Source organism: Lissotriton helveticus, chromosome 10 (genome assembly GCF_964261635.1).
Source record: "Lissotriton helveticus chromosome 10, aLisHel1.1, whole genome shotgun sequence".
Lineage (NCBI taxonomy): Eukaryota > Metazoa > Chordata > Amphibia > Caudata > Salamandridae > Lissotriton > Lissotriton helveticus.
The window spans coordinates 191,337,056-191,363,995 of record NC_136071.1 but is presented as its reverse complement, the minus strand read 5'-3'; the positions used below and the strand labels follow the sequence as shown (position 1 = coordinate 191,363,995).

The 26,940-nt window shown below is 41.0% G+C and overlaps 1 protein-coding gene across 1 annotated transcript in view; it reads right to left on the bottom strand.

The window, feature by feature from the left end:
* LOC144786128 (uromodulin-like) overlaps positions 1–26,071 on the bottom strand; it is a 649,354-nt gene extending 623,283 nt beyond the window's left edge. The window contains exons 1-2 of the mRNA XM_078665094.1: positions 26,026–26,071; positions 25,650–25,765 (exon numbers count right to left, since the gene is read on the bottom strand). Coding sequence (XP_078521220.1) covers positions 25,650–25,725 — 76 coding nt within the window. The 5' untranslated portion in view covers positions 25,726–25,765; positions 26,026–26,071. The remainder of the gene's footprint in view (positions 1–25,649; positions 25,766–26,025) is intronic.
* Between the last annotated feature and the right edge of the window lie 869 nt (positions 26,072–26,940).

Here is a 26,940-nt window from a genome sequence, read left to right as displayed (position 1 = left end):
AATTCCGTCCACAAATGCCAAAGTTATCAGACATAGAATTTTCAGAAATCCCATAGAGAAAAAATCCTAACTATATATACCCACTGGCTATCGCCAGTAGGTAATATACATATATAAACATATATAATCTGCATATCTATATAAATAGAAATGCATGCATACATATACATATATGCATACATATGCATGTTATTTACATGAAAATTTTAAAGACACTAATAAAAGCAAAGCTAAAAAGCCACCTCATTACAAACAGAATGGCTTTAACTTAAACGAGGGCGAGATCTATTGCATTTTCAATGCTTGTTTACTTTGGTTCTATCAAGAAGGCATTCAGATGTGTCACACATTTGCCATAAATTCTGAATGTTAGCACTCTAGTTGCTCATTAGATCACTGTAGTAAAGCTAGTGCTCACCAGGGAAGTCTGCTGCTAATCATGGTTTGCAGCCATTTTCCCGCATTTTTTATCCCGCAGACTTTCAGTCCGCATACCATTATCCCGCAAGGTCATTGACCTCGCATACCATTATCCCGCATTTTTTCAAAACGCATGTGCATTTATCGCGCATGCCTTTACAAAGAATTACGTTTTAAAGGCATGTATGGTAAATGCATTTGCGTTGTGAAAACCACGATGACGAGAGAGGTAAGTGGGTTTGTGTTAATTTTTTCGTGGGTTAGTGATTGTGTAGTGTAGTGTAGTGTTGTGTAGTGTAGTGTTGTGTTAGTGTAGTGTAGAGTTGTGGTGGTTGTTTAGTGTAGGGTCATGCTGGGGGTAGTGTTTTAGGGTTTAGGGTTGTGTTGTAGTGTTTGCGTAGTGTAGGGTCATGCTGGGGGTAGTGTTTTAGGGTTTAGGGTAGTGTTGTAGTGTTTGCGTAGTGTAGGGTCATGCTGGGGGTAGTGTTTTAGGGTTTAGGGTTGTGTTGTAGTGTTTGCGTAGTGTAGGGTCATGCTGGGGCTAGTGTTTTAGGGTTTAGGGTAGTGTTGTAGTGTTTGCGTAGTGTAGGGTCATGCTGGGCGTAGTGTTTTAGGGTTTAGGGTAGTGTTGTAGTGTTTGCGTAGTGTAGGGTCATGCTGGGGGTAGTGTTTTAGGGTTTTGGGTAGTGTTGTAGTGTTTGCGTAGTGTAGGGTCATGCTGGGGTGTAGTGTTTTAGGGTTTAGGGTAGTGTTGTAGTGTTTGCGTAGTGTAGGGTCATGCTGGGGGTAGTGTTTTAGGGTTTTGGGTAGTGTTGTAGTGTTTGCGTAGTGTAGGGTCATGCTGGGGGTAGTGTTTTAGGGTTTTGGGTAGTGTTGTAGTGTTTGCGTAGTGTAGGGTCATGCTGGGGGTAGTGTTTTAGGGTTTTGGGTAGTGTTGTAGTGTTTGCGTAGTGTAGGGTCATGCTGGGGGTAGTGTTTTAGGGTTTTGGGTAGTGTTGTAGTGTTTGCGTAGTGTAGGGTCATGCTGGGGGGTAGTGTTTTAGGGTTTTGGGTAGTGTTGTAGTGTTTGCGTAGTGTAGGGTCATGCTGGGGGTAGTGTTTTAGGGTTTTGGGTAGTGTTGTAGTGTTTGCGTAGTGTAGGGTCATGCTGGGGGTAGTGTTTTAGGGTTTTGGGTAGTGTTGTAGTGTTTGCGTAGTGTAGGGTCATGCTGGGGGTAGTGTTTTAGGGTTTAAGGTAGTGTTGTAGTGTTTGCGTAGTGTAGGGTCATGCTGGGGGTAGTGTTTTAGGGTTTAGGGTAGTGTTGTAGTGTTTGCGTAGTGTAGGGTCGTGCTGGGGGTAGTGTTTTAGGGTTTAGGGTAGTGTTGTAGTGTTTGCGTAGTGTAGGGTCATGCTGGGGGGTAGTGTTTTAGGGTTTTGGGTAGTGTTGTAGTGTTTGCGTAGTGTAGGGTCATGCTGGGGGTAGTGTTTTATTGTTTAGGGTAGTGTTGTAGTGTTTGCGTAGTGTAGGGTCATGCTGGGGTGTAGTGTTTTAGGGTTTTGGGTAGTGTTGTAGTGTTTGCGTAGTGTAGGGTCATGCTGGGGTGTAGTGTTTTAGGGTTTTGGGTAGTGTTGTAGTGTTTGCGTAGTGTAGGGTCATGCTGGGGGTAGTGTTTTAGGGTTTAGGGTAGTGTTGTAGTGTTTGTGTAGTGTAGGGTCATGCTGGGGGTAGTGTTTTAGGGTTTAGGGTAGTGTTGTACTGTTTGTGTAGTGTAGGGTCATGCTGGGGGTAGTGTTTTAGGGTTTAGGGTAGTTTAGTTGTTTAGTGTATGCTAAAGGCATATTCGTTCTAAAGGTTTTCGTTATTTTAATTTGTGGCCTAATAGTACATGCGGGATTTTTTTTGCGGACTGATGGTATGCGGGATTTCGTCATATATTCGCTAATCATACTTTCTATGGCAAAATGAACCCCCTCATTTTGTTCCTTTTTAAATTAAATGTTTTAAGAGTTACCACTTTATTCCAATCAAGATGGCTTCAGGTGTGCCATAGTGTTTTAGGGTTTTGGGTAGTGTTGTAGTGTTTGCGTAGTGTAGGGTCATGCTGGGGTGTAGTGTTTTAGGGTTTTGGGTAGTGTTGTAGTGTTTGCGTAGTGTATGGTCATGCTGGGGGTAGTGTTTTAGGGTTTTGGGTAGTGTTGTAGTGTTTGCGTAGTGTAGGGTCATGCTGGGGGTAGTGTTTTAGGGTTTTGGGTAGTGTTGTAGTGTTTGCGTAGTGTAGGGTCATGCTGGGGGGTAGTGTTTTAGGGTTTTGGGTAGTGTTGTAGTGTTTGCGTAGTGTAGGGTCATGCTGGGGGTAGTGTTTTAGGGTTTTGGGTAGTGTTGTAGTGTTTGCGTAGTGTAGGGTCATGCTGGGGGTAGTGTTTTAGGGTTTAGGGTAGTGTTGTAGTGTTTGCGTAGTGTAGGGTCATGCTGGGGGTAGTGTTTTAGGGTTTAGGGTAGTGTTGTAGTGTTTGCGTAGTGTAGGGTCATGCTGGGGGTAGTGTTTATGGGTTTAGGGTAGTGTTGTAGTGTTTGCGTAGTGTAGGGTCATGCTGGGGGTAGTGTTTTAGGGTTTAGGGTAGTGTTGTAGTGTTTGCGTAGTGTAGGGTCATGCTGGGGTGTAGTGTTTTAGGGTTTTGGGTAGTGTTGTAGTGTTTGCGTAGTGTAGGGTCATGCTGGGGGTAGTGTTTTAGGGTTTAGGGTAGTGTTGTAGTGTTTTCGTAGTGTAGGGTCATGCTGGGGTGTAGTGTTTTAGGGTTTTGGGTAGTGTTGTAGTGTTTGCGTAGTGTAGGGTCATGCTGGGGGTAGTGTTTTAGGGTTTAGGGTAGTGTTGTAGTGTTTGCGTAGTGTAGGGTCATGCTGGGGTGTAGTGTTTTAGGGTTTTGGGTAGTGTTGTAGTGTTTGCGTAGTGTAGGGTCATGCTGGGGGTAGTGTTTTAGGGTTTAGGGTAGTGTTGTAGTGTTTGTGTAGTGTAGGGTCATGCTGGGGGTAGTGTTTTAGGGTTTAGGGTAGTGTTGTACTGTTTGTGTAGTGTAGGGTCATGCTGGGGGTAGTGTTTTAGGGTTTAGGGTAGTTTAGTTGTTTAGTGTATGCTAAAGGCATATTCGTTCTAAAGGTTTTCGTTATTTTAATTTGTGGCCTAATAGTACATGCGGGATTTTTTTTGCGGACTGATGGTATGCGGGATTTCGTCATATATTCGCTAATCATACTTTCTATGGCAAAATGAACCCCCTCATTTTGTTCCTTTTTAAATTAAATGTTTTAAGAGTTACCACTTTATTCCAATCAAGATGGCTTCAGGTGTGCCATACCTTTGTAATAAGTAGGACTGTTAGCACTCTAGTTGTTCTTTAGAACACTCTGGGACATTCTGTCATTGGGCTATAGTTGGGCTACATCTGGCTGATATTTGGGCTACATTTGTTTTTTTTTTGTCTCTGGTGGCCATCTTTGGGCTACATTGGGCTACATTGGGCTACATTGGGCTACATTTGGGCTCCAACATATATATAGCCCAATGTAGCCCAATATATATTTTTCAAAGTTAATTTTCGTAAAAACCACTGGAGCCTATATCTTGAGACATAGCAAAGGCACATCGGGCTACCAGTCCCTACAATTTTGCCAAGTTTGGTGTAAATCCATTCAGCCGTTCAGGCTAAAAGTGAGGCCAACCGCCCTATGGAAAATTGCATGGGAAAAACACGTTTTGGGACCCCCCTTTTTTCTCGGCCCCCCCTTGACGAAACTCCCCCAAATTTTCAGGGGCTGCTCAGAAACAAAATGTTCCATTTTCCTGAAAATTTCAGCCAATTCTGTCCTCAAACGCCAAAGTTATTCGACATAGAATTTTCAAAAATCCCATAGGAAAAAAATCCTAACTATATATACCTACTGGCTATCGCCAGTAGGTAATATATATATATATATATATATATATATATATATATATATATATATATATATCAGGAAACAAATCTCCCATGTACAAGGAAACGTACGACGACACTCCAGGAGTTGCTGTGCTTCAAAAATTTATTTTGGCAGCAAAACAAACAACGCGTTTCACCAACAGGCTTGATCACGTGATCAAGCCTGTTGGTGAAACGCGTTGTTTGTTTTGCTGCCAAAATAAATCTTTGAAGCACAGCAACTCCTGGAGTGTCGTCGTACGTTTCCTTGTACATGGGAGATTTGTTTCCTGATAATTGGGCCGCCGGGACCCCAACGACGACCCGCTCGCGAGCAGGTACTGGCCGGATACCGGTATTGTGATTTGCAATATATATATATATATATATATATATATATATATATATATATATATATATATATATATAATTTTTATATTTATATTACAGGTTTATGTATATATATATATATATATATGTATCTATGATTTTTATTATTTACTAACATTTTATAATTAAATTAAATAATTATGTTTTAATATTATTAGGCTAATATATATAAATGTATTTAAATATGTATGTTTAATTTTTGTATATTGCATTTATTATTTATCATTTTTAACTTTTTAAAATCATTCTGTTTGTATCAATTATATTTATTATTTAATAAATTTTATATTATTTTTAAGACATTTAATAAAAACGAAATTTTAAACAAGGATATTTTGGTTTCAATATTTTTGTACTTACCTTTGTAGAGATAGGATGTCGATATTCTGTACGCGATATTCCTGTAGGTCGATATTCGGTCCGTCAATATTCTGTCAGTGATCCTTGTGACACAACATTAGTTGCAAGGAGTACGATAAGGTTCATAAATTAAACAAGGACGGTGGTATTGTTGGTATTTACAGTACGCTACACCTCCGTGAATGTTATCAATTCCACAATGGGTATAATTAGGTATGTGGTGTGCAGAAACACATGTTTAGATTAAAAGCAGTTGCTTCATAAAAATCATTAATTGCAAGGAGTACAAAAAAATGCATCAATTAAACAAGGATGGTCGTATTGTTGGTATTTACAGTACCCTGCACATCGTTGAAGGATATCAATTCCACAATAAGTATAATAAGGTATGTGGTGTGCAGAAGCACGTGTATAAATTGAAAGCAGTTACAGCACCCAAATCATGGTTGAAAACTGGAAAGATCAAATAGGCCTATTAGAATAACTATGTATCCTAGGTGTAGCTGGGCTAGCCCAGACACTCTGGGGTTGCTTCCGATCCTGGAAAAAAAAGTCCGTACGATTCGTATCCGGAGCCCTCTTCGTACGAATGGTAAACATGCCGTATGACTCGACGAGTCTGATCCGGACCGGGGTATGAGGACGCGATTCGTACGGTCCACGTCAGGTAAGGGCGATTCGTACGGAAAAGCACAGAATCACATACACATCGTACGGTCCGTACACCCCATGATCGCAGGGGTACGGTGCGTACCCCTGCGATCATGGGGTGTACGCACTGTACCCCGCGATCGCAGGGTGTACGCACCGTACACCCAGCGAACATGGAGTAAGTGCGTACACCCCATGAACGCGGGGTACGGTGCATACACCCCATGATCGCAGGGGTACGCACCGTACCCCTGCGATCATGGGGTGTTTGGACCGTTCCCCGGGGCGGGCATTTTGTACCTGTTTCGAGGCGAACTCTGCTTCTCCGGATGTTTTCGGCTCACATAGAAAAAGTGTCGTACGGTGCGTACCCGACACGAATCGTATTTGCTGGGTCGGAAAAACCAGCCGCGAACCGTAAGGATGTCGCGTACAGCGGGTTCCGAGGGAGGTTTGTACGGGGATTCGATTCGTATGGTCTCTGTACGATTCGTACGGAGTCCAGCTCCTGGTACGAATTGTACATCGTCATACGTACGGGGGACGTTCCAGGGTACGATTCGTACGGGAAAAACGCTCCGTACACCTATTCAGAGCGGTTTTTCCAGAATCGGAATCGACCCCTGTGTATATGTCCTAATTTCTCTATTGCTCATTAGCCAATGTGGTATAAGTGGATTGAATAAGTAGCCATCCCTGACCAAGCCCTAGAGACTGATTATTTGTCATCAGGCGCGTTCATAATGTTTGAATTTTACTGTCTGATTCTGTTTTGGGAACTTTCCCACCTCCTCTTGTATTTTTCATTCACTTTACACTAGTGCACTTTTCTTGCACGTTCCCTTGGAGCAACCTCCTTTTTCCTATATGATTAAGAAATATGATTATTGTCTCTAAAAATGTGGGATTATTAAATACATGCCTTTTTGAAAATCAACGGTTGTTGCACATCTCAGTACTTTAATGAACTCTTATTGGATAATAAACTGTCTACTGAAGGAATTCTTTGTGAATAGAAAGGTCTAGATAGGTCTAGGACCACTGTTTTCTGCACCAATTGATACCCAGGTCCAAGGACTTTTTGTTGGGTTACCCCATTTATTATCATGGATAGGAGGATTGGGGCCAGGGATATCTGGTCTGATACATAAGGAAAATTAATCTCGATATGGCAATCGATTGAGTTAATCATTTAATTGTTTTTAATAATTTTGATGTCAATTATATTATGTTTTGGGTATAATAATGTCACCCATGACCAAGGTGGGCTTGCCAAAATGCATTGGGTTAGCTGATGTCTTATTTCATGCCCTTCCTGGACTAAATCACCTTTTGCAGATGTCTATGGACTGCGTGCTATCTTCATGGTGCTAAAGTGGGGCTTGGATAACAATTTATAGCGATATTCTTTTTAAAAAAATGTGTATTGATAGTGTTTTGTATTTTAATTTAAATTGTTTTTGTGGTTGTTGGATTGTTATGTTGCTTGGCTATGAAGTGAGTTACATCTATTTTATTTTCCTTATTGAAATATTTATTATAATAATTATATATATAATTCTGTATGTCAATTTTCTGTTTTTCATTTTTAATTGTTTATATAAATTAAATTTCCCTTACTGTTGCCAACGCTGGAGTAGGAATGGGGAATCTGACCCCCATCAAAGCTCAACACTTTTCCAATTGGGGCTCAGGATGGAGTGGGAATAGTAAATCAGACCCCTCCAAAGTCCACCAATTTCTCTACTGTAACTTTTTTTGGAGAGGGAGTTGTAGTTGTGGTTCCTCCGAAGCTCAAAATATCCCTACTGTTGCCTGTTTTGGAGTGCAAATTATAATGCTTACATCTGCAAAGTCAAACCCTTTTCCAACTTCTGCTTACTTTGGAGTGGGAATAGTAAATGTAGCCCTTTCAACACTTTCCCTTGTGCTGATCAGTTAGGAGTTAGGAGTTGAACAGTACATGTAACCCCTTCTGTTGCTTACAATGGAGTAGCACTAGTAAACCAAACCCCTTCAAAGTCCAAGATTTTCCCACTGTTACTTACTCCTTAGTGGAAATTGTAAATCTAACCCTTCCAAACACCAACACTTTCCCCACTGTTTATCAGGTTGGAGTGTTTTTATAATTAATTGTTATCAGTATTTAGCTTTATATAATGAATATTTGTTTAACTAATACATTTGTTTACTGATTATTTCATATATATGTATATATAAATATACACAATATATATATTTTAAAGTTAATGTAATGTATAATTGTTAAGATTTGATATACTTACTCCTATATTATGACAATATTGTGGTGTTTGATACTTTTATAGTCAATATTTTTGACTTTGGATACAAAGGGTTCTATTACGATGGCGGGCGGACTTTGTCCGCCCACCATCGCCCCAAGAAATGGGACCGCCCGCTATGTGTGCTAGGAGTTGAACAGTAAATGTAACCCCTACTGTTGCTTACAATGGAGTAGCAATAGTAAACCAAACCCCTTCAAAGTCCAACACTTTCCCCACTGTTTATCAGGTTGGAGTGGAGTGGGAATAGCTAATTTGACCTCTCCAAGTCTATTTTTTATCTGTTTTCTTTGTTTGAACATATATATTTGTTTGACTTAATTTTAAAAGTTAATTGATTGTACATTATTTTTTTATTTTTTCATTTTGTAGTAATAGTATTTATAATTGTTATATTGGTATTGTACACATTTTATTTTTTAAGTGTTTTTAAATATAATTTATTGTTAGCAGTATTTAGCTTTAAATAATGATTTTTTTTAAATAATACATTTGTTTACTGATTATTTCATATATATGTATATATAAATATACATAATATATATATTTTAAAGTTAATGTCATGTATAATTGTTAAGCTTTGATATTCTTACTCCTATATTATGACAATATTGTGGTGTTTAAATTTTTACGGTCAATATTTTTGACTTTAGATACTTTGTCCGCCCACCATCGCCCTGAGAAATAGGACCGCCCGCTATGTCTATGGCAGTCCCGCATGTACAATTAGGATGAGCCCGCCACTTTAGTGGGCACATTCTGCATTTTTTGCATTGCGGCGGGCGGTACTGTCAGCAGCACCCGCTGCAATGCAAAAAAGGCATCTGTGCATTTGCACGCACAACGTGGCAAGCACCGCGTGGTGGCTGCCATGTCGTCCATGCAAATGCAGGGGGGTACCATAGGTACCCCCGTGTGCCACCCCAACCTCCCAACATCCTGGGGGCCCGCAACGGGCCCCCAACTGAGGAATCTGCATGCCTTTCCGTGGCGGTAACAACCATCAATCCAACATGCGCAAGAAAGTATCAACACATAAAGAAGTCAGATAGGGGAAGAGGTGTGACATCTCAGAAAATAGTCCTTTCATATCATAGAATCAACTGACTTTGGTTTTAGGCAACACTTTAATGCATGCTTAATGACCTATAAGCTTTAATATGGACAGTGGTAGATTTTTAATCTGTCTAATGTATCTCTATTCTCTCCCTCTCAACATACAGTTATCATGACTAAACGTTGTACCTTTAAAAAATAACTCTGGCCTTATTTGAGTTTGGTGGAGTTTGGTGGAGCAGAATGCTTAAGAAAAATGCCACATGTTTCATCTGCCAAATTTAGGAAGCCATTGACATCAATGCACTCTTTTCTAAAAATATATTTATATTGATTTTTTTATGATAGAAACATCAACCACATCAATTCACTATTAACATGGTGGATGGGACATCTGCCACTTTGTGGTGGATGTCCTGCATTCTCTCAATTCTGAATAAGAGCCTATTTGACTAGCAAAGTCTTAAAATGGATTCCAGTTCAGCAATCAAGAAGAAATCACAGCCTGGAAAAGTGTTCCTTGCAATGGAAAGCTTCCACTTGTTCACTTATTTGAAGGGTAACAAGCGAAAGAAAATAGAAGCAAAATAAAATTTTGTAACAGGAATCTCTGAAAGAAAATAAGACCTAAGCAATCTTAGCTTACAAATAATATTTGACAACAAAGTTTGAGTTGCATTAAGTAATATTTGTTGTACATCTTCTAACGTGTTCACTAAGGTCTGGCCTGTGCAATTATGTTAGTAAAGATCGGAGACAGCATTATACTTGCATACATAAAAAGGGGGTAAATTCCAGGATTTCTGTAGAGGTAAATAGTAACAGGAGACATCAACAAGAAAGAAAATCAATTCAATAGCATAAATCAGTGATTGTTGGAGGGAAAGAATTCATAAATAATACCTTTGTGCAGGGCAGATAAGAAAGCATATTGATCCAGAGGATTCAGGAGGGTCTTAAATTATATAGGCAGGGAGATTAGCAAACAGATAGTAGCTTTCCAATGGAGATTCCTTCCACACAGTCTCCAGCTCATTGAGCTTCTGACATCTCCTTTTAATGGAAGGGATACTCTATCTGCACTATTTACAGACTATCTGACTCAGAAGAAATCCTTTGGTTAGAATAGATTACAAAATGATCAATAATAATATTGACCTAGATCACGTTTCCTTCAGGAATCTGCCAGCCTCTCTGCTGACCTTTTCACAGGTACTCCTATCCTTCCAGGCACCCTCTCTGTAGGTGTCCCAGTCAACTCAGTCCACATTCACTGCTCTTAGAAATCCTCCTTGATCGGAGGAGTCCTTTCCAGCGAATGGCAATACTAGTCTTACATCTAAGCACTATTGGAAGGAGCCCCCAAATTAAACCTGAAAGTTGTTACCCAGCCTTGAACATGCTCCTTTCTCAAAAGCCCCTATTGTGGAGCTGATGTTCCTTTCTCTGACCGTTTTCCTGATTACATCTATGTCAAGACCAGTTTTAGGCTAGTTGGTTGGCAACTTCTCTATGCGAGCGTTCTAGTCTTCTGGCCAAGACCCTGGCTCTTTGTAGCTACATCATTAAGGAATGTGTCACCAATGCCTCGAGGCTGTGCTCTGGGAGATGCTTAATATGCCTCCCTTTCAATTGACTTTGCTGGATTTTTGATCAGATTACTCTATGAAGAGTGTTGTTGTGAATTTGAAGGCCTTTCTGTAGATGTTAACCCCTTCTGTGCGGGGCTGTTTCCACTGCTGTGCTGGGGGAGGGGGGCACGTACAGCGCCCCGGTGCTCATGACGAGGTCAGCTCGTCATGAGCTCCGGCGCTCCGGTGCTCATGACGAGCTGAGCTCGTCATGGCCACACCCATTCCCATGGAACGTTCAGCACAGCAGGGGAATCAGCCCAGCGTGTGAGCGTTTCACGGAACGGGCACGGTTATGACGAGCTCAGCTCGTCATGAGCACCGGAGCGCCGTAGCTCATGATGAGCTAACCTCGTCATGAGCACCCAAGGTGTTAAAGAGATGATTTCTTTTTCAATTATTATTATTGCTGTCTGAATGCTAATTATTGAAAATATACATAATGCAGAATTGCACTCTTTAGGGGAGAGACTCTCCACCATCTATTGAATAGGAAATGCATGTAGTGCACACCACTAAAATAAGTAGCTTCATGAAGCTGCTGTCACAATTGTCACTGTTTACACAGCACTGGATCTTGGTTTATCATTTACATTTGCTACACAAGCAAAACAGATCATTAAATCCATGACTACCACTGTGTACTCCAACTCATTAATAATTATAATTTCTGCTGCTAAAATACAGAATCATCTCCTCTCTGTGGGCCACAATGTGACACTGGAATTATGACTCTTACTTGTCAATGGATCCCTGTTTCAATCAGCATGTGCAGCAGTTGTACAGCTTATATTTTTGGTTGGTAATAATCCACAGCTGGCACGTACTACTGGTCAATTCTTTGTATCATCAAATCCACACTCCAAAAATGTCCATCAAAGGACTGGCACTATTATCATTGTTTCTCTTGTGCAGTATTTCAGTGTTGATCCTGGGTGAACAAACACATTGTTTAAGGAGTAGTTCTTTTTGTCTTTGTGTTAGAACAAGTCTTTCCATATTCAAATTAGTGCAAGCATACAACTTACCTTATGTTTTCACCTTGGTTGACTGTGTTCTCTTCCATATCTTCTGATGTGTCTCTCCCAGCTGAATTGTCTTGTACTCAATGGTAAATACCAAAATGGAATGTGTCCTTGAACAACAGTATACGGTATTAGGCCACTTACTTGCTTCTGAATGTGACATTTTCTTCTGTGTTGTGTTTCCATAATTACAATGCCATGCATGGTGCACTATGTCTTTGCTTTCTTGCTATTGTGAAATTGTTGGGTAGTAGTGTTGCTCATCTTTTATTAACTATAGAAAAGGCATTGTCAGAGCAATGTGTTGATTGCCATAAATGATTTGTTCTTCTATATGGTATGTCTGAGCATGTAGGTGTTCTGGAATACTATTACAATGATTTGTGTTTGTTTTATCATTTTTGGCTTGACAATTCTTGTGAAGATAGTTGCTTGATTTTTCCATTGTTGAATGATTATTAACCATATTTTCTTCTCTAATTGTCACGAACTGTTTCCATATGATGGGCATTCAAGAGAATCCCTTAGCCACACATCAATAATATGGACTTTCTGATGGCAGCAGAGCTGATGACTCAAGTTTATTTGATGGTGATAGGCAATGCTACAAGAACACCCCATGCCATGTTAACAAGTAACCACCATCAAATGACACCAAGTCAGCTAACATTAGTGCCTGCTACAAAATATTGTTGTAGAAAATCCCAGTCCTCTTGACAGCTGAATATGACCATAAGTGTTTAGAGACACTGAGAGTAGTAGGAAACACTGAGGACCGGATCGAGGGCAGTAAGGACATCGCAAGATGGGAGAAATTCACCTTAGTCTGGAATAAAGGGCAAGGGGAAGGCAAAACATGACCCACTCTACCTGATGGGAATAAATTAGGTACTCAGACCTGGGTTTAGTCTGAAGGCCCTAACAGCATAGAGCTAAAGTTTTTTCAAAGGTATAAGATGGGGTTTATGGGGCAGGGGACAAAGAAAGCAGAAAGACCCGGAGACTTAGGAGCAGATTTATCAAATCTATGCTGAAAAGTCACACAATGAGAAACAAAGCAGACTCGAAAGTATTTTTACTTGTCAGCCAAAAATTTATTGCACTAAAAATTATCCCTTTTTTCAGTGTAATTAGTGATTTGCGCTTCTTGTTGCCACTTTGTGTCAAGGGTGTCATTACATGGGTTATACTTGGACGATCCAGAGTAAGTTTCATCTGTTTTAATTGGCAGACCAGACTTTGCCTCAAAATATATTGTCTCATTGAGGCAGTAGCAAAATTTGAGAAATATATTCATTTCTTGACACAGTTCAAATAATGAAAGCAACAAGAATTGGTATGCAGTTCCTTAAGGGTTAAGAGTATAGTGACTAATGTGGGAACACTAATGATGTTCGATAACCATAAAGGAGGAAGGGGAATTCCTCCTTTCGGATAGAATGCCCTCACACACCCAGCCCGCTAGGTGTCATGCTTCATCATTGGGCGTGCACCTCGTCGGGTCGGCGGTGCAATACCCAACGGGCACCCTCAGTGGGGGCTCTTTGGCGGAGATCTTTTATCCTTGCCATTTGGTGAGTGCGTGTGGGGGGCCCTAAGGTGTAGAAGTGTACTGTGTGTAAAGATAGTGAGTTAAAACAGGGGACGGTGGTCAGGGCCACTTCTTTAATAATCCTGCCTCCTACGCTGGTTAAAAAGGTGATGACAACTAACTACAGTGATGTTGTGGGTAGTTGCACTTATGTGGTCAACATGTTTCTTGCCTTTTAGTCTCAAACAATGTGGCCCTGACCACCACTGAGGGTGCCCGTCGGGTAATGCACCGATGACCCGACGAGGAGCATGCCCAATGATGAAGCATGACACCTAGTGGGCTGGGTGTGTGAAAGCATTCTATCCGAAAGGAGGAATTCCCCTTCCTCCTTTATGGTTATCGAACATCATTAGTGTTCCCACATTAGTCACTATACTCTTATCACTTTAGGAACTGCATACCAATTCTGGTTGCTTTCAGTACTTGGGCATGTATGCTGGACCTGTGTTAAAATAGCCCACCCCTGTCTCTCCCTTTGTTCACACAGTTCAAATAATGCCTGGGTGTAACGCTATACTACACACATCCAATGTGTGGGACGTTTCAAAAATTGTTCAGGCATTGGATGTTGTACTGTAGAAAACCTATGCTAGACATCACATGTACACCTTTTCACCATGTTCTATCATGGTGCACCATGGTGTTTGTGCGACAGCACATGGGAAGAGAGGCGTAGCAGGCTATATTTAGTAAATATACTGCTCTTTCCCTCCTGTGCAAAATGGTGTAGTAACTATGGGTGCTGTACTGCATTGCACTGTATTTTAGTATATCTGTCCTCAATATTCCAATCCCCGGTGACTTTGATCCCTTTCCCCAAACATCTGGCCATGTGCTGACTTTTCTAACAATTCATTCTTCTGACAGTGACCTAAATCTGCCCCACCTATCACTTTTAGGCGCAATCTTCCAGCATTGCTCATTGCATCTTTAAGGATGTTGGTGTTCCCAATACTGTACCTTCTCTTCTGCTTGGTTCTGGTATAGCTACTGTTCATGGTGTTGGCTGCAGGTGTGGTACATTGTGTTCCCTATGGTTGTTTCCCTGTACTGTCAAGGACCCCATAGTATTTTTTACGTCAAGCTTCACAGTCTAGATGGCAGAGCCTAATAATTCCTGCATTTGCTTTTCTGCTTGATATTCGTCTTTCACTGCCCTTGCATGTTGCCGTGTGTCTTCCCTGCTACTGTTAGCTTTTTCCATGCAAATCTTCAGATCATCTGCTCAGTGTCTCGTCCACCTTCTAACTTCTGTCAGTATATGCTTAACCATTAGATTCACAGGCAGCACAACCCGCCTGGTTCAGTCTGTGCTGCCATGTGCACCTTTCCAAGAACTGAAGTATGCGCCCTAAGCTCTAAACAGACTGGAATCATACAACTTCAATCTGGTCTCACCAATGTCACTCTGCAGGTTACATAGAAAAACATATGTATCTTGCTTTATTTTATCTTGGATGTTGCCCGGACAGTACTCTGTTTCAATATGATTCCATGCGCCCATGTGCATTTTTTAGCGAAATATTCCAAATATTCTTGAAATATTTATGCACAGAAAAACATATGAAGCGTATCTGCACTAATATCACTTCCAAAGGGCATCCAAAGGCACGGTTTGACCAACAAACTCATTGGGGTCTCTCGCAGTGATTGACCAATTGCACAACTACTGCAAAGCTATAATGGCTACCATACAGTCTACCTTAAAGGTAATAAACTGCAAATGAAAATGGGATGTATTTTTCTCTGTTGAATCTGGTACTGCAGATGCACATTACAGGGTCGGTCATATAAATATAGTTACGAGTTAAATTATGAATTGAGAAGTGTACAATTTGTCAGACTATTGATGCATCCCTCCGGTTCTTAATTTCATATTTAAAGTAGATCATTCAATGGACAGCAAAGTTATTTGAATAATTGTTTTAAATGGCACGCCTCTTTTGGGATGATCTTAAAGTGACAGTTCTCATTATATGCTACACAGAAGCAGAATGTCTATATAGCTTTTATTACTTTTCCGGTGCCTTTATTTGTGTAGATAAATCCAAGCCTTGGATCAAAATAATAATTTGGACACACCTTAAGATCTATTGTGGACTCTTCTGGCATTGCATTTAGAAAACTAGGTTAGAGTTATGACTGGTTCCCAAAAATTATTTTCAAAACATTTAAAGTGTCAAATTTATTAAAATGGTGATTCACCCTGGCCCCTATGCTATTCTTCTTGCATACTATGGATTCACTAACATGCTTGGCTAATATAACTTCCTTTCCTCTGAGTTTTGGTGGATTCTTAATTCCAGTGCTGATGACCTCATTGTTTTTGATCCTGTACTTATAGGACTATGAAGACAATTGACAGCATTGTCTGAATACGCTGATCATAATGCCTTATGATTAGCATTTGAAACTGAAAACAGGATGTTTTTGAAAAATATTGAAACTTTTCCATTAGAGGTTTTTGGGTAATAGAACTAAGCTACAAAATGTTGGTGAATATCCCTAGTTAGGGATTTTGGTTACAGCTAATATCTCTTGGAAGTCTTGTATGACTATTCTGCATTGCAGTAACGCTAACCAATTGCTTAACCCAGTTGGGAAGTGACATGCTCCTGCTCTGTGGTTAGTGTCTAATATACAATACCTTCGGTATTCCAGTGTGCTTTGGAGACTTCAGGTATTTTTAACCTCAGAAAGTTTGATGAGGCAAGAGAATATGCTTTGGAATACGTGTCTGTCATTAAGACAAGGTGCCTCAATTGAGGCGCTCAGTCTTTATCTGTGCTTTGGAGGTCTTCATTTTAAAACATGCCCAAGTATTGAGTTAATAAAGCAAACACCAGGAGATGATGGACTGAGTGCTGAAACTTTTCAGACACTCACCCCCAGTCACATATCTGGGTGAATCCATCATCGTTCTTTAGCTCACTTCGTCACCCCAGTTCGGACCCAGCCATATGCAAATCAGTCATGACTTTGTTCCTCATGGGAACAGTCAAGCCTGAACTGCCAAGCCAGGTCCTCCCTTGACCGGAAACAAACATCTGTGGACCAGTTATGGGGTAACACCCCTCATCAGCCAGGCTAGCTTGAATCCAGTGGTTGGGGTAAATGTATGCCATTGTTCTGCAATCTGTCCATCAATTGTTCTTTTTGCAAGCTATTTAATATTCGGAATTTATGGAGCCATGATTGTCTGGGATTTCTAAAACACTGAATGCACGTGAGATTTATGATGGAAGCTGCTGGAAAATATAATGTTATTAATTTGCTGAAATATTATTTGCTTAAACTTAGTTTAGAGGGGTTGGTTGTTTGCGCAATGACCTTATATAACAATTTCACATGTAGAGTGATAGAAATGAAGGTTCATAAATGTGAAAGAGAATAATTTAAACCATCGTAAAATACAGTTTACTGGATGCTTCACTGCATAGCTTCGAAGGATGATGTTTTTTCTCTGAGATAATTTAGAACCAGAATGATGGCGTTTCTATGTGAATTTTAAGATGGATGGTCGTCTGATTGATGAAAAATATTTTGGCTACAGGGTGGACCTGTTAACAAAGTTAAGCAAAACGCCTTATGTTTTAGTTGCGTTGTAGGCATGCCAGATGTATTTGTCAAGTACTTCCACGTTAAATAGGTCACTCGCTTCTTCCTATATTTGCTGAACACACCATCATAAAAACCATCATAAAAACCTGTCTTCACCAACTTTATTGCTATGCAATCCAGGTTCTGTAAAACAAATTGTATAGATTGTTGAGATTTTTAAATATTTTTGATTATACTAAATGTGCTCCTTAAATCAATATTATTTTGGAGAACTTTGCTTTATCAGTAAAAAAAGTAATGTCCCACTGAAATGCTTACTTTCGTCTACAGCAAAACCGTCAGAACAGAATTACACCAAATTTCACATGAAGCTAGAAGTTAAATTAGCCCCTTCCGGTTCTAAATTGTTTGAGTCAGTTTGGATATATTTCCATCAAAGAAGTGTCTCAGGGGAACCTTGCAGGGGTAATAATTTCTATATTTGGATCATTCATTTGTGAATTATAAACCGACCGATTAATAGGCTACAAAATTAGAAGAAAATATTCAGCTCTGATTGGATAAGGGAAGATTGTTTTCCACTGCCCATTTTGCTGACCATTGATTACTATGAGTAGCTAGATGGAGATCTATAGCATGTCATGGCAAACATTACACAAATGGGGAGACGCACAAAGATTCACATATCAAACACTGCAGAAATGAATTTGAGAGAGTTAAACGGAACTGGGACTGCATCATGCTACTCAAGGGAGGGTGCATATGGGATGACATAGGACTGATCCTGTCCTCAAATTCAGGGAACATGCCAGCTGTCATCTTGGATCTATACAGAAACACATTGATTTAGGTCACCCATATTACTAACATGGGTATTTAGGTCTTGCAGGAACAATGTAAGTAATTGTAAAATGACCTTGCCCTTTGTCCAAAGTCCAATGAGCTTGGCATGGCCATGTTCAGCAGTTTATTGCTTTGGCCATGGTCCAAAGTATGCAATTAAAAACATTCACAGCCTTATTTTTTTAGGCCTTGTGACACTTTTGTGCAGCCGCTTCTTCAAGTTTTGTGACGTACTGGCAGCTTTTAAAAATGTGCCAAAGGGACGCATCGACGCATCTAAGCAGAAGCAGATGCGTCCTTTTGTAAAGCTCTGCGCTACATTATTCCTTCATGAGGTATAATGTATGCAGGCTGGGCATTCCCCTGTAAAAAACCTTGTAGAAGTGGTGCAGATTTCACTAGTACTAGGACACCAATGCGTCAAAACCTTACGCCTACCTCACATCAGGCATAAGACTGATGCAGGCCCTTTCACATGGTGATTGCCCCATGTGGAAAGACACATTGCTAGACTTGCGCCTGTTTTAAGACACACCCCAGCAATGCACCACTTATACACCTACAGATAAAACAGTAATACTGACATATCTATAACTCCTTGCGACATAATGTGATGTACTGTAAATCCATGGTGTCAAATGGAGGGCGCACTGAAAAGTGTTGCATTGCTGCTTTTTCGCCGCGATGCGACACTTCTCATAAATAAGGCCCTCAATGCTCACTGAAAAGTATTTGTTATGATCCCTAGGTCATTTGTTCGAGACAACCACAGAAATTCTCCTAAAATCTTTAGTTAACATAAGGTTATGGTTAAGAACAAAGCAAAATAACATTCAATATCACTGGCTTTGGTGAGTAATGCACCAATAGCTCCCACTATGCACTCTGCATTATCTTCTACATTCTAGAGAAAATAATTATACGGAGTCATATGCATATTTCAGAGATGGACTAATACAATCAATTCAACAATTTGAAGATTGCCTCCATTTTCTTCTTTAGTGGACTTGATGGGAATTTAAGCACACTTCTCCATATGGATGAACAAACACCCTAGCATTATAATGGATGTGCAAAGGCCACAGCACATGTTCTCCTCAACATACATACAAAACATCTATATTTCCAAATAGGAACCAATAGCACTGTGCATTAGTATTTGTATCCTAGAAAGTTACTAAATCATTTGCACCCAATAGGAATTCTAGATATGTTTCTGAAGTGCATGACATGCTTTGAGACCCTCATTTAACACAAAACAAGTGTTTCATATGGTTCTAAATGATAGTTTTATTTAAACGTTTCCTTACAGAAACTGACATACAAACAGTTTGCCTGCAATGTTAATCTCAACTGTTTCCTGGACTCTTTTTCTATGGTGGTACCATAACCCATTTAAATAAAAAGCATTCCATAATTGTCAAAATTAGAAGAAAAAAACAACTTTCTCTGTATTTTCTGTCTTTCTATAGAGGATCTTGCCTCCCACAACTTTGCCATAATAAACTGTTCTACTTGGTCTTTGGTTAAATGCAGTGTTCAGCATAATCTGGGGCATTAGGGCTGGATCAAAGACCATGGTTAATGCCAAAGCATTTGCCTAGAACTTACAGCACATAGGCCCGGCTGTGTTCAGTGGGTTCTGTGGGTTTGAAGACTGGGTACTGGACAAGACCTACAGAATGCATTACCAAGATCTTGGAGAGTGGACTCTCACTTTGCCCAGGAGCCAAAGTATATGTTTCATAAAGCAAACTAAATCACTGGAATGCTGTGTTAAAGCAAAGTTAAGGTTTACTACTTTGAAGTCAAAATAATATGTAATTAAAAACAAAGAAATTCCTCTTAAATATATTCAGTTGAAGGGATCTTATGTTTATGATGCAACATCTAAAGCCACATATGTTTGTCAGCTATAATAGGCACATTGTTTCATTCATTTGTGATTAAATATGTCCAATTATGTCAAATGTGAGATCATAAGCCATGTGTTGAGGGAATTATGAATGCACTGTTCACCATAACTGGTGAACTATGGTGGCATTTAGGTTATTTATTTATTCATTATTTTGCTTCAACTCTTGTTTTGTCGTAAACTATGCTTAAACTATGCTTTAATCATTATGGTATATACTTTTGCATATTCATTGCACCACAATATGGACTCCTACTCAACCAGAGGCACACCGAGCGCAGGTTTTGGGCTGCCTCTGCTCACATTTTAAAGATGGCCAAGTAGAGTTTGCTGCAAAAACCTTGATCATTATCTACGTCAGTGTTTTTTCTTAAAACAATATTACTGCAACATCCATTTATTTATGAGTATAATAATTAATATAGGTCTCCATATTAACACTAACTACAGTTGCACAACACTCTTTAGAGACCCCTCAATATTCAGAAAACTAATAAAGAATACAATAAACAAAGGGCCAGATGTAAAAAAAAATGCATTTACTGGACGCAAATGCTGTCATTTTGTAGCCTGCAGTTGTTTTTGCAACCAATTAATGTGTTTTTGAATGTACTAAACCCACTTAGTGATGCAGTAACAGATTACCAGGTCGCTAAATGGGCTTAGGCAACCATACTGAATTAGAAAATGGAAAGGGCATGTTTAGGGGTAACCCCATGTATATGGTCTGACCATTATCTAGTATCTTGTGAGATACGCATTAATGGCCAAATAAATAATCCACCACCGAAAGTCAGGAATATCCGTAATTGGGCAGAGGTTGATGTAATAAACCTGACCAAGGTGCTCTCGCCAAAGGATCGGTCCCTGAGTCCAGACCATAGCCTGGATCAGCAATACGCGGACTTAACACGGAGCTTGACCCTAGCTATGGATCAGATAGCACCTAAAAGAACGAAGTTGATAAAAGGACCCGGTAGGGAGGCCCCATGGTTTACGCCATTGCTGAGGGACCATAAAAGGAAACTCAGAGCTTTGGAAAGAGGTTGGAGAAAAACTCAGCAGGACTCAGCCAGAAACCTCTACCGAACCTCCCTCAATGTATACAAAAAACAAATCACACTTGCTAAAGCCAAATACTATGAATCCCGCCTAAATAAGGCAGCCAATGTGCAGAAAGAGACTTTTAAGATCCTGTTGGAGTTGACTAAAAAACCAGACAGTTCCCAGTCCGCCATAGATTGCAATACCTTCCAGGGATACTTTCTGGAGAAAGTAAGAACTATTATCCAGGAGATAAAAAGTGGTACGTTAAAAGGGATGGTTACACCTACAGCTCCTCATGAACCAGTTGACTGCTCCATCGCACTGTTTCCAGAGATTGCCACACTGAGTCTGGAAAGCTGATGGATAGAATCAAATCCGGATCTCCAGCGGACCCGTGCCCACCTAAAGTCTTTCAGACAGCCCGTCCCTTATTGGAGGAGCGTGTTATCTCCCTCATAGATCCTTGAAGACAGGGCAAATTCCAGCAGAACTTAAAGAAGCGCGTGTAAGACCCCTACTGAAGAAGCCAGGCGCAGACCCCGCAATACTAAAGAACTACAGGCCGATCTCTCAGCTACCATTCCTTTCAAAAGTACTGGAACAACATGTACTAAAATCCCTGTCTAAGTACTTGGAGTCTCACCACCTACTTCATGAACGACAGGCAGGGTTTCGAGCGCATCACAGCACCGAGTTGGTGATGCTCTCGGTGCTGGATGAATTGAGAAGCCTGGCTGACGGTAAGAAACCGAGCGCCCTGATTTTGTTAGATCTTTCAGCGGCGTTCGATACCGTCAGCCATGCTCTGCTCCTTGAAAGAATGAGTGACTTTGGTATCAAAGGCCTTGCCTTCAGGTGATTGCAATCCTTCCTGTTGGGAAGGACCCAAAGAATACAACTTGGGGAAGAAACATCTGTAGTGGGGACGTTAGAATGTGGGGTACCTCAGGGCTCGGCCCTGTCCCCACTTCTATTTAACCTATACCTGCAACCTCTGATTGCTTCCCTGGCGCGCATGGGCTGCACAGTATTTAACTATGCGGACGACACGCAGCTGTTGCTGAGTGTCGAAACCACAATTGCCGCACAACTTCACACCCAGAACATCTTGAGGTACACGGTCCAATGGATGACAGAAAATCTTCTAAAAATTAACCCAGATAAGACCGAGGTATTGGTGATTCCATCTGCCACCTCACCATGGTGTGACCTCTACTGGCCAGCAGAGTTAGGCCCGGCCCCAAAACCAAGCCTGAATGTAAAGAGCCTGGGGATTAAACTAGATTGCGACCTATCAATGGTCAATCAGATTTCTTCCGTGGTGAGTAGCTGTACCAACATTATCCGACAGCTACGGAAGCTAGTACCTGTCATCTCCCAATCCATGCTACGTTCTATTGTCGCAGCCACCGTGATCTCGAGGATAGACTACGGAAACGCCCTCTACCTTGGCCTGCCAAAAACCCTGACTAATAGGTTACAGGTCATTATGAACGACGCTGCTCGTCTCATTTTTAGACTGCCAAGACGATCCAAAGCATCTCCCCTGCTACAGAGCCTTCATTGGCTCCCTATTAAAGAGCGAGTGGAATTTAAAAATCTGTGCATAGCCCACAAAGCAATTTATGGTTTGGCGCCTGCATACTTCAAAGACCGCATGGTGGTGTACAGTCCAATGAGAACTCTTAGATCTTCAGACTCTCAACTATTGGTCTGCCCCCGGTACAAACTTGTTACCAAGGGAGGAAGAGCCTTCTCTGTGCTAGTTCCTCAGCTATGGAACACACTACCTGAGTCGCTGCGCAGGGAAGAGAACCTCCTACGCTTTAGGAAGGGTTTAAAAACACTATTGTTTAGGAGGTCTATGAATGCTATTTAGACTAGTGGATGCCTTTTTCTGTATTGCCAAGTTGTTGTTTGTATCATCGATTTCCGAGCGCCTAGAGACCTGTAGGTGATTGGGCGCGTTATAAATCAAAAATAACAACAACAATAACAATAGGGCATTCTTTCCAAATACCAAATTGTATTAATGTTTTCTGATCAAATACTGGTTGTAAAACATTCATATTTTATTAACTACTAAAAGGTAGTGGTAACCTGCTTGCAAATAGGGGCCCGTCCTGTTTGCGAATGGGTTACTCAACCTGTCAGTAGTTGTAAAGAAATTACTTCCTCTTTGTGAAGGATCAAAAAAAATTCCTTTGTGTAAAATGAGCTGCATTAAAAAAAGATTGCTCTATTTAAAAGCAATCACAAACATAGTGGTCTGCTGACCCCAGCAGCCCCCCAATTCTGTGATGGCAATGAATCATAGTGGATCGCGATTTGCGGCCTAACTCATTATTATGCATGAGGTAGGTTGGATTCTCACCCAAAACTATTTGAATTTGTAAGAACTGATCTATTAGTACATAGGTTGAATCTTTATTGGTCACAGAAATACTGGTCTCTAATTATGACCAACATTTTTCAAACAGTAAATAGTACATGTGTTCGATAGTTTCTACTGCCCTTGCAGATACAGGGAAAAAAGAACAAAAAACACACTTCTGCCACCACAGATTCAGCTTACCTCTATATACAGCATGTGACCCAAAAACAAAGCATACATTATTAAGAAAGGTCAATGCGGTCACATCATTTCACAAATTACGTTTTCCAGTTTCCATGAACACAAAAAAAGAGAGTAGTGCACCTGAAGCTTGCAGTTCTACGTCCCAGTCCATTCACAGCATTTCAAGACCAAAGCTTCTAAGTTTGCACGTAATACAAGAAAGCATGGAGCAGTGGCGGCTCCTCCGCTAAGGCGGAGGATCGTTGCCCCACTGCCAGGAGCAGCAAAGAAAGGAAAAAATAAAATGATAATAACGGAATGCAGGGTAGGAGTGGTAAACACTTCTCTGTGCAATTACTGTTTGATCAGCCCTCTCGGGCGGCCCATAACAGTCATGCGCACTTCCCTGTTCTCCATGGAGGCTGCATTACAGCCTGCATGGAGAACATGGCCACCCCTACAGCCCCTGGCTGAGCGCCATGTCAAAGCCCTCAGACCAACCACACCGCTCCATTAGAGCGTTGTGATTGGCTTAGGGGTGGGAGCTTGGCTGCCTGCTTCCTGTTCCGACCTGGAATTGGACACAGGCAAACAGGGGAAAAGACGCGAGACCCAGCGGCGTCACTGTAAGGTTTTTTTTTTGTTTAAAGCATCACGCGAGCTGACCCCTTCCTCCCCGTGCCCACCCATCCATCCGCCAGACATGCCGGCCACCCCTGCTGAGCACCCAAAATTGGTAGTTCATCCAAGACATTAATAGGGCCCAGGGAAGGAGAGAGACAGAGAAAGAGAGACAGGGAGAGCGAGAGAAACAGCACAAGAAATAAAGCAAAAGGAAGGTGCGATGGACAAAGTAAAAGAAAGAGAGGGAGAGAAATGTATGGAGAAACAGAGTGAGGCAATGAAAGAAGGTAGGGAGAAAGATTGAAAGACATGTAGAGAAAGAGAAAGAACGAGATAGAGAGCTACATGGGATATGGTGATATGGAAACAGAGTGATAAAGGCAAGGGCACATATCGAAGGACTGAGAGAGAAAGCCAGGGAGAGAGAACTACAGAGAAAGACAAATTCAAATCCTACCCAGCCCTCCATGTCAACCTCTTTCTATCTCTCTCTTCCCATCAACTTCTCCCTCTTACTCTATCTAAATCTATATCCGTTTAAATAACAATGTATCCCATCATCCTCTGCGGAGACAAGAGTGGGTCCTGGGTACCATCTGACTCGCATTTGAGGGGACAGTACTCGGTTCGATGAACAAGCTGATCCCGCATTTTCTCGAACCGCAGCCTCAGCCAAAAATCAATAATAAATGGAACCGCACAAAATATGTAAAGACTTACTCTCATGCAAAGAGGTAAACTCGTTCCTTAAAGGGAGCCCTTAGTTCTTCAAATATCTCATTGTGTCTCACTTCGTTCAGCATCTTTGGTTATTACTAAGTCCGCAGCCAAAAAAAGTACCAGGTAAAATGGGGACATCAACACGTAAAATGATTCTTTACAATTGCATCGGCTAGAAGACAACGAGCACCAAACACACATATCCACGGGTGCACTTATCTGCCAACAATTAAATCACACACGTATGCTACATACAGGGTCAACGGATAAAGCCATCATCATTGCAAACTGCTTCACTCCAAACCACAGCATCCCAGGGGAGATCCAGACATCAAAGCAAAGCATCAGCGACCGTTTTTAGTAAAGAAACCAATGGCACGGCGCAGTTTACATCCAACGGGTTGCCAAGAATTAAGAACAAAGCACAAGATTTTCAGAAAAATCACAGCACTGGGAAAACGAGCATCTGCAAACATGAACGTTTTTATATTCCTCCAACAAATGTTTCCCTACAGTTCAGAACGCAACTTCATCAATATAAGTAATATTTGCTCCACTGAATAAAACAAAAATAACAGTTAAAGTGATGTTATAATTTGTGTTGAAACAAGTTAAAGACTAATGTTTAAAAAACAGAAAACCTCTGAATTTCCCCAATTTACCGGTTATAATTACTGCGCTAACTATAAGCTGGGTCCCCACCATGCAGTGCTTGTGACTCCACGTATTACATTTACATGCACTGCAATAGGAGGCGCATGCTTCTTATGTCCCCATCATCGCAGCGCCAGTTGAGTATGGGGCTGATTGAGTGTAAGAGCGAATACCACAAGGATATGTAATATTTGGAGAGAGAGATAGTGAGTGTGTGTTTGTGTGCATGTGTGTGTCTATGTGTGTGATTGGGTGTGTGGGTGTGTGTGGGTGTGTGTATGTGTGCATGTGTATGTGTGTGTGTGTGTATGTGTGTTTTACTGGACACTTGCAGTAAGTAGGTGGTTATTTATACTTTACTTACTTGAAGTTGACATGGGCAGCCAGTCCCCAAAGACGCTGAACAACAGCAAGGAAAAGCACAGCAGGTGCCCATTCATGATGGAAGGGACTCTGTTCGCTTGTCACTTGCAGTTGCACCTTTAATGGAGTCAAGAAAAAAGATGGTAAAGGTTCAAGTCCTTAAATACATAGCAGTCATCCGAGTGGAAATCACCCAAAAGTAAGACAAACTCTTGGCCTGAATTAGAGGACTTGAGGCACTAAGCAAACAGAAGAATACATGCTCCCTAATGCATACTCTGTGTGATATATTTCCTGTTGCTGATTTGCAGAAGAAATATATACAATTAATGTATTATGGCGCCACTTTTGAGAAAAAAAATGAATCAGTTACCTACCTACTATCTGTTCACGACTTGACAAGGGGTGAAATACATAGCGAGTTGTTCCGGTGCCTTTTATCTATACACACAAGGAAGGAAGAAACCCCAAAATACGTGTCAATGTCATGCATTAGTCATAAAAAATGCTGCATAGCTGGCTTATCCATACTACCTGTCAATAAGAATCCAAGTCCCACCATTTACCGTAAGTGTATCACAGTTCCAATGAAGCCTTAGGGGATGGCTGCTCAGAGGCCAAGCTGCTGACGTGGGTCTTACCACATCCCACACATCTTCATACCACCAACCTCCACACCCTATTCAGCTATGCTGCTGCTTTGACACTGTACGAAGCCAGCCCCAACCAGATTGGGGACTCTGATACATTTATCCCCTTTTAAGCCCTCGAGGGGTGGGTGGAACCTACAGTCTCTGCAGATAAAAACTCTATTTCAGGCCTGGCTTCTAAAGCTCTTATACAGGGTGGAAGGCTGCTTCATTAAAAGTCACAAACGTGCTCGACCTACAGTGGCACGTCGGGCTCTTGAGATCATTACAATGCAACATTACACTGCAATCCATGTATAAGTAAGCGCTGGCAAATGTTAGCTGTGCTTTGTTATTTGTAATCACTTCAGTGACAGGTGATGTAATTACCAAGGCTAATGCAATAGTGTAGCATCACTGAGCCTAGTAATTTACATCAGGGACCACACAGTAATATGTGCCAGTGCACCCACATTTTCCATGCATAAATGGGCATAGTAACGGGGAATCAGATCCACCATGCAGCACATGCATCTATAGGCTTAGTAAGGAGAATCAGTGCCCTACTCACAAAGCGTGCATTAATGCACCGTGTAATGTGTATCACTAGCCCCGCAGAGTGCATGCATCAATGAGCCTAGTTAGGGACTCCATTGACTATAC